The sequence below is a fragment of the Malurus melanocephalus genome, unplaced genomic scaffold (genome assembly GCF_030028575.1).
Source record: "Malurus melanocephalus ecotype Western Australia unplaced genomic scaffold, MMel_1.1 scaffold_854, whole genome shotgun sequence".
Lineage (NCBI taxonomy): Eukaryota > Metazoa > Chordata > Aves > Passeriformes > Maluridae > Malurus > Malurus melanocephalus.
In genome coordinates, this window is record NW_026624086.1 from 140,700 (window position 1) to 151,662 (window position 10,963).

Consider the following 10,963-nt stretch of genomic DNA (forward strand, 5'->3'; position numbering starts at 1 on the left):
GGGGGTGGCACTGGGTGACCCTGGGGGTTTATTCCCACCCAGGACATTCCCTGGTTCAGTCCCACCAAGGGCAGCAGTGCTGGATGCTCTCAGGCCCCAGCAGATTGAAGGTTTAAGCCCTGTTCTCATCCAAGACAAGCCTGATTTGGGATAAATCCATCTCTTTGCTTTCTTTTTAATCTCATTTTTCACATTTCTGTTCAGCTCCGAGGCAGAGCTTTGCAGAAAGAAATTTCTGTTTCAATGAGCTTGAGATGTTTCTCACCTGTTCCCCAAAAATGCTTTAGGAGTTTGGGAGAGCAGCTGCTCCTGCCATCCCACCTTGTCTTAAAAATTGTCCAAATTGAGGTGTGAGAACGAATGGAAGGGGAACAAGCATAACTTGTGCTGGAAGAGCTCCAGGAGTGCTGGGACAGCATTCCAAGGACAGGGTGAATTGCTGGGGGGTCTGGGCAGGGCCTGGGTGATCCCTGGGGGTCCCTTCCAKCTCAGGGTATTCCAYGATTCCAGCAGAGTTCAAYTGAACTTTTCACTGAAATCCACCTAATACCGAGCTCTTATTTCAGACAATCCAGGTACCGAAACACAAGAAAAAACTTCAAAACTCCCATTTAAAAAATCCCCCAGGAGCAGAAAAAAACCCCGGAATTCTCATTCAAGAGATGCCTGAATTGAGCTGCAGCTGCTCCAGCGTAGGTATTTGGGTTTATTTTGTGTGTTTGTCCTTGCAGGTATTTCCTGATCGACTTGGAGGCCCCYCCATCCCTGGTGGCCCCCATGATGGAGCATCTGGGCCGGGACATCGATGTCATCAGGAGGAATTTCATCAAACACCCCAYACCCAGGGCAGAAGAATGCGGCGGYATTGTCCCTGTCAGCCCTGAAGAAAAACTCACAGCCAGGAAAAACCGAAAATCCCAAACTTTGGAAACTTCTTAACCCATTTTTTATCGCTGCTTTGGAAAGGAATTGTGATAATTGCCGTCTGCCCCAAAACAGAATCCCCGTGGGCCGTGGGATGTGTGTGGTCTATCACAGCATCTTCATCCTCGTAACAAATCTTTTTGTCTGAAATAATTGGGGTAGTTTTAATCTGGGTGCTTATCTTGCTATTTGACAACTCTGCAAATTGATTTGCTTTTCTCTCTGAGCGTTACACCAATAATGAAGATTTCTCCAGCAGCAGGATATTATAAATAGATTTTTTTTTCCAGAGATTACTCCAGAATATGGATATTTACAGAAGAGATTAGGAAGTCTGCAGTGTAAATATAGAAATAGAGGATGTGATTTGATGGAGGCTTGTTTTGGGGGCAAAACAAGGCAATAAAAGTGGTTAAAAATAAAACCTGACTTTATTTTATTCTTTAACAGAAAAGGTTTGAGGGAAAAAAAAAACTTTCACTGCTAAAAGCCACCCCAGGATCCTGGAAAGTAAATTATGTTCAAAGCAAAGGTAAAAAATCATCCTTAGGGGAGGCCGCAGACTTCCAGGTGGGAATTAGAGACTCCCCAAGCTTTTGTAGGAGCAGGGAATAAAAGAAGCTTTGTTTTGCCATCAAGGGGACATTTCAGACTGGRGAGAACATCAGGACAGAAGTGTTCATGTGTCTTTTTTTGTCTGTCTTTTGTTGAAAACAGGAGGAAAATCAGTGATGTTGTTGTTATAGGTAAAGACCTCTTGCTCTCTGATATAAATCTGGTGGTTGGGTCATTCCTGAGGGGGTTCTGTGCTCCTTTTTTCCTAGGATGTRGAATTTTGGGGAGGAAAAGAAACAATTTCTTCTGAATATCTTTTTTTTTAATGCATCAGAAAAAATAATTGAATTTTCTTTCTCAAATCTTTCTTTAGGCGACATAAATGTGTGTAGTTTTGTGGGGTTTTTTGTTTGTTTGTGGGTATTTTCCTGGTGATTTATTTTTTCCTATTTTTCCTATGTTTTTCTCTGAAATTTCTTTTTTTCCTGGCACGGGAGGAAGGATCCTCCAAGGTTCTCTCTCTGAGGCRGGGTGGGATATTCCCAGCCACTGGGAAGAGCAGAGGGTTTGCCTTGATAATCCCTGCAATTCCCTGCTCTGTAGTGGGGAAAAACAATTCCAGGAGAGCTTCACAAAGCACAGAGGGGAAGAAAAACAAAAGCAAAAGTGCCCTGGAGCACCTGGGGCTRCTCAGATTCCTCCCAGCTGCACTGGGGGAGCTGGGATTGTGCCAGGAGAAGCAGGATGAGCACCAGGAAGGCAAAGCTGCAGAATCTGGGGCTGGAAAGGAGATTTTGGGGAAATTGCAGAGCCCAAAGCTATGTTTGTTGTGCAGGACATGGGCAGGGCTGGGTCACTCTCAGCTCCTCAGCCCTGACAGTGTCCAAGACCAGGCTGGACACTGGGGCTGGAGCAGCCTGGGACAGTGGATATTTTAGGATGGGCTGAGTTTAAGGTCCCCTCCAACCCAAACAATTCCAGGATTCCATGATTTTCCCTTCTTTTTCTGCCCTATTGACCTGTTTTCACCCCAGCCCGCAGGTTTTCCCTTTTTTCTGGTTCTGTCCCCATGCCCTGGTAGGGAGTGCCTGTGGCTCTGGGTGCTCTGGGTGCCATGAGGTTCTTTTTGGTGCCCAGGGTGCGCTCCAAGAGCTGAGAATCCCAAAATCCCAGAATTACCAGAGTTGGAAGGGACTTCTGAGATCCCCCAGTCCCACTCCCTGCCTGGGGCAGTGACACAGGAACACGTCTGGGTGGGTTTGGGATGTGTCCAGAGAGGAAGAATCCATCACCTCCCTGGAGAACTGCTCCATGGAAAGACATTTTTCCTCAGGTTGAGGTGGAATTTATTTTTTTTAATTCATGGCCACTGCTCCTTGTCCAGTCACTGGCACCACTGGAAATACAACAAAATGTGTTAAAACAGATTTATTAAGAGCATTTTTGGAATAATTTAATTTCTCTGGTCACAAGGTTGATTTCTTTGCCCTCAGAGCTGTGCTGTTCATTTGTTGTTGTTGATTTAATTTATTTRCACTCAGAGCTGTGCTGTTCCCAGCTCTGCTCCAGGTGATGCCTGTGGTGGTTCTGTTTGTGCCCTCTGAGGGTGAAGGTTCCCACTCTGGGCTGTGGAGCTCTGCTTTGGGATAGGACACAATTCCTGGGGCTGGGACTGATCCCCTGGAATTACAGAACCATGGAATCCTGGGATGATTTGGGGTGAAAGGACCTTAAATCCCACCCAATGCCACCCCTTCCATGGCAGGGACACCTCYCACTGTCCCAGGCTGCTCCCAGCCCCAATGTCCAGCCTGGCCTTGGGCACTCAAAGGGATCCAGGGGCAGCCACAGCTTCTCTGGGCACCCTGTGCCAGGGCCTSCCCACCCTCCCAGGGAACAATTCCTGCCCAATATCCCATCTGGCCCTGCCCTCTGGCACTGGGAAGCCATTCCCTGGCTCCTGTCCCTCCAGCCCTTGTCCCCAGTCCCTCTCCAGCTCTCCTGGATCCCTTCAGGTGCTGTTTTCCCCTGATTTCTCCGTGCTGGGAGGGTGAATCACGGCTGAGAAACTCAAATCTSTCCCTGTATAGGATTTTCTGCTCCTCAGCCTCGGCTGACTCTGAGTAATCAGAGGCTGTAAATCCCAGCATCCGAACCCATCCCTGCTGCCTGGCGCATTCCTGCTGACCTTGGGGAGCTCTAAAAACAGCTGTGGTCTGAAAGCCCTCCTAAATTGCAGTGTGAGGAGAACGAGCCCCCTCCCGGGGTTATTCTGGGGGGAATTGCCCAGTCCCCAAGCTGGCATTTGAGGAAGGACAATAGCGCTGTCCTCATGTGAGAATCCACAGAAATGCGGTGGCTGCTCTCAGTGGGAAGTGTGGCCAAACCACCSGGACCAGCTGGAGTCCCGGGCCAGAGGGTTCGACCAAAAGAATTTGCTGAGGGATTTTTTGGAGGATGAAATCGAGTGCAGGGGTTCACCAAGGTGCCTCGTTCTTGCACACACGTGCAGAGCTTTGTTTGCACAAATCCCAAAATCCCTGAGGGTGGAAAAGCCCTCCCAGCCCATGGAATGCCATCTGTGCCCGATGCCCACCTTGTCCCCAGCCCAGAGCACTCAGTGCCACCTCCAGCCCTTCCTGGGACACCTCCAGGGATGGGGACTCCAAAGCTCCCTGGGCAGCCCCTGCCAAGGCCTGAGCACCCTTTCCATGGGCAAATTCCTCCTGGTGTCCACCCTGAGCTTCCCCTGGCCCAGCCTGAGGCCGTTCCCTCTCCTCCTGTCCCTGTTCCCTGGAGCAGAGCCCGACCCCCCCGGCTGCCCCCTCCTTTCTGTGAGTTCAGGTTTTATTTCCATCTCATTGATTTTTCCTCRGATCTGGAGGAGAACCTGTGCTCTCTCTGCTTTCCCTGCTGATTTCACTCCAACTCAATGATTCTATCCAGCTCCAAAAACCACAGCTCACTGCAGAGCTCTCCTGCAAAATTCCTGACAAACATTCCTTGGAAAAGAATGAAAAAGCAGCTCTTGGTGGAGAGAAGATTTTCCAGGTGGCCAATTAACTCTAATGAGTTTTCTGCTCTTTTTGTGTGCCTCGTTTGGAAATGCCTCCCGAGGGCTGGTTGGGAGCCTCCTGGATTTTTGGGAAGGCTGCTGGCTTCTCCAGGCTGGAGTGGTTTGGGCAAAATTAGGCAAAGATGAAGAYTTTCCCTGGGTTCAGACAAACAGATCCCATTTGTTTGTGATATCTTTGGAAGCGCTGGCCCTGCCTGGGAGCTCTGACAGGGCTGAGATGGAAATGCCTGGATCCTCCTGTCTCCATCAGCCAGTTTTTGTAGGTTTCCTCCAATGCACTTTTTCCCCTTTTTTTCCCCACTTTTCCTCTTTTATTTTTCCTATTTAGAAGTTCAGTTTTAGTTTTCCATTTGATCCTCATTGTCAGGAGCCAAACCATTCCCAGCAGGAGCTGTTGATCCTCTTCCTATGACAGGAAGCTGCATTTTGAAGGTCCTTGCATTAATTTGCTTTCAAGCTGCATCAAGTGTCTCCTATAATTAAATTAATTTCCATTTATTCTTGCACACCTCTCCAGTGCATTCCTGAAGCAATTGCAGCTCTTTGGAATTCTTCTTATTGGGGGTTTCTGTCACTGGCAATGGAATTCCACTGCCTGAGGAATGTTCTGTTCCTGGATTTTTGGGGATGAGCYCAGGGGTGCCCAAGTGGGCAAGGAAATGGCCTCAAATTGCACCAGGGGAGGCTCAGGGTGGAGATTGGCAAAGAAAATTCCCTGTCAGAGTGGTCAGGCCTTGGAATGAGCTGCCCAGGGAGGGGGTGCAGTCCCTGTCTCTGGGAGTGCTCAGGAGCAGTCTGGATGTGGCCCTYGGGGACAGCTTTGGGGTGATGACCATGAAGTCTCTTCCCCCCTCAGTGATTTTGGGATTCTGGGGTTTTCCTTTAGCCCCAAAGGACCATCCCAGGCATCCCTCTCCATCAGGAATTAAGGACAGTGCACCCCATGAGGGTCTCTGAGCTCCAGCCATGGAATTTTTGGAATATTTGCAGGCAGGTTTAGTTTTTCCAGCTGTGAACATTTTGGGTTCAGTCTGTTGGGATCCCTCTGGAGAGCAGAGACGTTCCAGCAGATCAGCTGCTCCTGTGGCACCCAGATCCAAAATGCTTAGGAGGAGTCTGGATGTGGCCCTTGGGGACAGGCTTTGGCGTGGCACTGGGTGATCCCAAAGGGCTTTTCCAACCCTGATAATTCTGGGATTTTCCCATCAGAGGTTATGGAGCAGAGCAGGCACCTCTCACTTCCCGGTAACCCCTGTTTTATTAGAATTTTTCCAGTGAAATTAGGCCAATATCAGATACAACTCAGACATCCTGCAGTTTCCAGCGTTTTTTCCCTCCCGAGCAGTTGTGGGGTTCTGTTGTCCCCGTTCCCAATCCCATCCTGCTCTGGGTGTTCTCCACATCCATCCTGGAGCATGGAGCTGTTTTTGTTTGCAGAATTCCTTCCATTTATCCTCACAAAACCCTTCCTCTTTCAGGTGGGAAAAGTGGGAATTGTGGAACAGTTTGGGTTGGAAGGGACCTTAAAGATCACCCCATTCCATGGGCAGGGACACCTTCCGCTGTCCCAGATTAATTTAATTTTAATTTTACCTTTTAAATTCTCTTTTGGTTGCTTAGGAGATCAGTTTGGAAAATCCTGGTAGGGCCTGCTGGATCCTGGGAATGTGATGGTGACCTCACATCATTTCCCACATTCAAAAAGATGTTTGAATGCCTGGAAATCTGCACCTTTATTTAATTAATTTAATTTTGTAACGCTTAATGAAAATTAAAAGAGTTACTAAATGAGGGAAATAACCCCATTTTATATAATTGTACTGTATATGATTTATATAATTGTAGTAACCTTAATTTATATATTTTTTTAATTTAAAACAGTTTTTATTCTCTTTTACTTTATATTTTTCTTGGTTTTCAGCTATTTCAGGGAATTGTTTGGGAATAACCTCATTTGATGAAATTGTAGTGGGGTTTTTGATTTCAAAATAATWTTTTTATYCTGTATTATTTTATATTTTTCATGGTTTTCAAATCTTCCTAGGAACAGTTTGGGAAATAACCTCATTTTATAATATTGTAGTGGGTTTTTCACTTAAATTTTTAAAATTTTCTTTTATTTTATATTTTTCACGGTTTTCAGCTATTTCAGTGAAATTGTTTGGGAATAACCTCATTTGATATAATTGTAGTTGGGTTTTTAATTTTTTTTAAAATTCTCTTTTATTTTATATTTTTCAGAGTTTTCATCTCTCTCTAGGAACTGTTTGAGAAACAACCTCATTTGATATAACTGTAGTCGGGTTTTTAATTTAATTTTTTTTTAAATTTTCTTTTATATTTTTCACAGTTTTCAGCTSTTTCTAGGTATTGTTTGGGAAATAACCTCATTGTATATATCTATGGTGGGGTTTTTAATTTAAAAATATTTTTTATGTCTTTTATATTTTTTCACAGTTTTCAGCTATTTCAGGGAAATTGTTTGGGAATAACCTCATTTGATGAAATTGTAGTGGGGTTTTTGATTTCAAAATAATTTTTTATCCTGTTTTATTTTATATTTTTCACCGTTTTTAAATCTTCCTAGGAACAGTTTGGGAAATAACCTCATTGTATACAATTGTAGTAGGTTTATAAATTTAAAAATATTTTTATTGTCTTTTACATTTTTTCATGGTTTTCAGCTCTTTCTAGGAACTGTTTGGGAAAAAAACCTAATTTTATGTAATCGTAATGTTTTTTAAATTAAAATTGGTTTTTATTCTCTTTTGTTTTATATTTTTCATATTTTCCACTCTAGGAATTGTTTGGGAAATAACCTCATTTTATATAATTGTAGTGTATATGATTTATATAATTGTAGTGTATGTAATTTATATAATTGTAGTAACCTCAATTTATAAATTTTTTTAATTTAAAACCAATTTTATATTCTCTTTTATTTTGTATTTTTTACTGTTTTCAGCTATTTCAGGGAATTGTTTGACTATGCTCATTTTATATAATCATAATGGGGTTTTAATTTCAAAGTTTTTAAAATCCTCTTTTCTTTTATATTTTTCATGGTTTTCAGCTATTTCAGGGAATTGTTTGGGGAATAACTTCATTTTATATAATTGTAGTGAGGTTTTTAATTTCAAAATTATTTTTTATCCTGTTTAATCTTACATTTTTCACTGTTTTCACATCTTTCTAGGAACTGCTTGGGAAGTAACCTCATTTGATATAATCATAGTGAGCTTTTTAACTTAAAAATATTTTAATTCTCTTTTATTTTGTATTTCTCACATTTTCCGCTCTTTAGAGTAATTGTTYGGAAAATTAAAATCGGTTTTTATTCTCATAACCTCATTTTATATAATTGTAGTGTATATAATTGATATAATTTTCTCATTTAAAGATAATTTCTAATTCTCTGTTATTTTGTATTTTTCATGGTTTTCAGCTATTTTAGGGAACTGTTCGGGAAAAAAAAACTTATTTATATAATCATAATGGGTTTTTAAATTAATTTTTTTTTAATTCTTTTTGATTGTGTATTTTTTGACGGTTTTCAGCTATTTCAGGGAACTATTTGGGAAAAACCCTCATTTTATATAATCCTAATGGGTTTTTAAATTTCATTTTTTAAAAATTCTCTTTTATTTTGTATTTTTCATGGTTTCCAGCTGTGTCTGTGTGCTGCACATGGTGTTGTACACACAGAGTGACACCCASTTCAAACATCCCACAACTTCCGTGTGATTTTTTTCATTTGATTCTAAATGGCATTTAGTAATTTCTAAATGTAACTTCTGCTCAGAGCTGCCTGAAATATTTCATCTCCCTTTCTTGTCTGTGTCAAAGCACCAAACCACCCTGTGAGGGGAAAAAAAAAGATGTTTTGATCAGTGCCAGGCAGCCACTGCCCTTGCTGGTGTTAAAAATAGCATTTTTGGGGAGAATAGGTGGGTATTTCAGCGATGCTGTGTCATATTGTGACATGCTGGGATTAGTCAGCGCATAATTCCCTTGATTAGTCATGAAATAAGAGGAAAATATGAAGTGAGAGAAATTCTACAAAACAGGATTTGGTTTAAAATGAAGATTGAAAGGTTTAAAGTGGACTCAGGGAATGAAGTTTAACTGAAGCAATTACAGCCAGGTTTAATTCTTGTTGTCCTAGCTGGGAAAAAAATCTCTTTGAATTAGAGAAATGTGGAATTATGGGATAGTTTGGGATGGGAGGGATTTTAGGGATCATCCAGTGCCACCCCTATCATGGCAGGGACACCTCCCACTGTCCCAGGCTGCTCCCAGCCCCAATGTCCAGCCTGGCCTTGGRSACTCAAAGGGATCCAGGGRCAGCCACAGCTTCTCTGGGCACCCTSTGCCAGGGCCTCCCCACCCTCCCAGGGAGGAATTTTTTCCCAATATCTGATCTAAACCTGTAACTTTTCAGTTTGAGGCCAATYCCCCTTGTCCTGTGCCTCCAGCCCTTGGAAATTGTCTCTCTCCATGGTTCCTGTGGGCTCCTTCAGGGCAGCTCTGGAGCTCAGGGCCTGGCCCTGGAGATGAGAACTTTTCCAAGCACATTAATTTTCTCTCTGAGGCTGTAGAAGACGTTTGGAACTTGCCATCCTTTCCAGGACCTTTCCAGGACCTTTCCAGGACCTTTCCAGGCTCCCTTTCCAGAGGGCACAGGTTCACCTGGAGGAGGATTTGCACATCCCAGCCTGGCATTTGCACAATTCCATGGCTGATTATCGGGAACATCTCCCTGAGTTACAGCCTCGTTGGTGCTCGGAGTGGGGCAGTTACAGATGGGAATCCTGGGAAGGTCTGGATTCTTTATGGGAAAATCCCAATAGTTCTGGAATCTTCCTGCTCACCCTTGGCAGCCTCAGACCCAGAGTGTGGCAGGTGGATAAGGGCAGCCTAAACCTGAACTCCCAAAGTGTAACATCAAATCAAAACTCCCTGATTTCCCCAGCACAGGAAAGATGTGGGGATGTGGGAATGAGTCTAGAGGAGGCACGGAGCTGCTCCAGGGCTGGAGCCTCCTGGAATTGGGCTGGGAGAGCTGGGGGTGCTCCCCTGGGGAAGGGAAGGATCCAGGGAGAGCTCAGARCYCCTGCCAGGGCCTGAAGGGGCTYCAGGARAGCTGGAGAGGGACTGGGGACAAGGGCTGGAGGGACAGGAGCCAGGGAATGGCTTCCCAGTGCCAGAGGGCAGGGCCAGATGGGATATTGGGCAGGAATTGTTCCCTGGGAGGGTGGGCAGGCCCTGGCACAGGGTGCCCAGAGAAGCTGTGGCTGCCCCTGGATCCCTTTGAGTGCCCAAGGCCAGGCTGGACATTGGGGCTGGGAGCAGCCTGGGACAGTGGGAGGTGTCCCTGCCATGGCAGGGGTGGCACTGGGTGGGCTTTGAAGTCCCTTCCAACCCAAACCATTCCTTGATTTTATCATTTGAGGCAGATAGAGCCTAGAGCAGTGGCTGARCTGACATTGTTGGGTTGATTTTTATGGCTGGACGATACCCAAAAAGACATTCCATGGAATTCTGGGGCTTGGCTGACTCAGTAAATTCGTGCTTCCATGAAAAACCCCTTTGGCTGGGAGCAAAGTGTGCCTGGGATGAGGTGTGTCCAGAAGGAGGCAACTCCTCAGGTGTTTTCCCACCTCTGCACGTGTTCCGTGTTTTCCCTGATTCCAGGGTGAGGGATTTYGAGAGTGCTGAGGCAGAGCCCTGCTCCTGGGGGATTATTTGGGTATCCCAGCAGGGTAAGGTGGTGATTTTGGCTCCTGCTCTTGCTGTTTGGCCCTCTGTAGGTGCCAGAGTGTGTTTGATCCGATTCCTGGGAATGCTGCCTGACACAATCGATCCCAATTTTCTCCAATTTGGCCCCAATTAAGTTTGGGCAGGCAGAGGTGGGGCAGCCAAGGCTGACTCCTCTGCTCCTCACCCAGCTGGGTGTTCCCTGCTGCTCCAGCTGCTCCTCCCATCCCAGGCATTCCMAATCTTCCATCTTGGCTGGAATTTTCCTGTTGTTCAGCAAGAAAACTGCAACAAGCTCAGGGTTCCCTTCCAGCTGAGCCCATAGTGAGGGAAAATTGAATTATTGTGTTCATGGTCCCTTCACAGGCTGATAAAGAGCTGTCACAGCACACAGATTAGGCCTTGCAATGCTGGATCCTTTCCCTTTTTTTTTGATTTCCTGAGGAATCTGGAGCCTCCCATCCCCTCCTGGGGTTTTTCCCTGAATGAATGGGGCAWGGCTGGAGGATGAAACCTGAACTGCTGCTCCCTGAGCCCTGAGGAGGGGCTGGGTCCAGCTCACCCTCCATGCCTGGGCTGTCCGGTGCCATCCCAGTGGGACCATGGAGGAGCTCCGTGCTGGCCATCCCAGCCAGGATCACAGAGGAGCTC

The 10,963-nt window shown here is 45.2% G+C and overlaps 1 protein-coding gene across 1 annotated transcript in view; it reads left to right on the forward strand.

Moving 5' to 3' along the window:
* MRPS6 (mitochondrial ribosomal protein S6) overlaps positions 1-1,367 on the forward strand; it is a 43,408-nt gene extending 42,041 nt beyond the window's left edge. Inside the window, exon 3 of the mRNA XM_057385681.1 lies at positions 732-1,367. Within this exon, the coding sequence (XP_057241664.1) occupies positions 732-939 (208 nt within the window). The 3' untranslated portion in view covers positions 940-1,367. The remainder of the gene's footprint in view (positions 1-731) is intronic.
* The last annotated feature ends 9,596 nt before the right edge of the window (positions 1,368-10,963 follow it).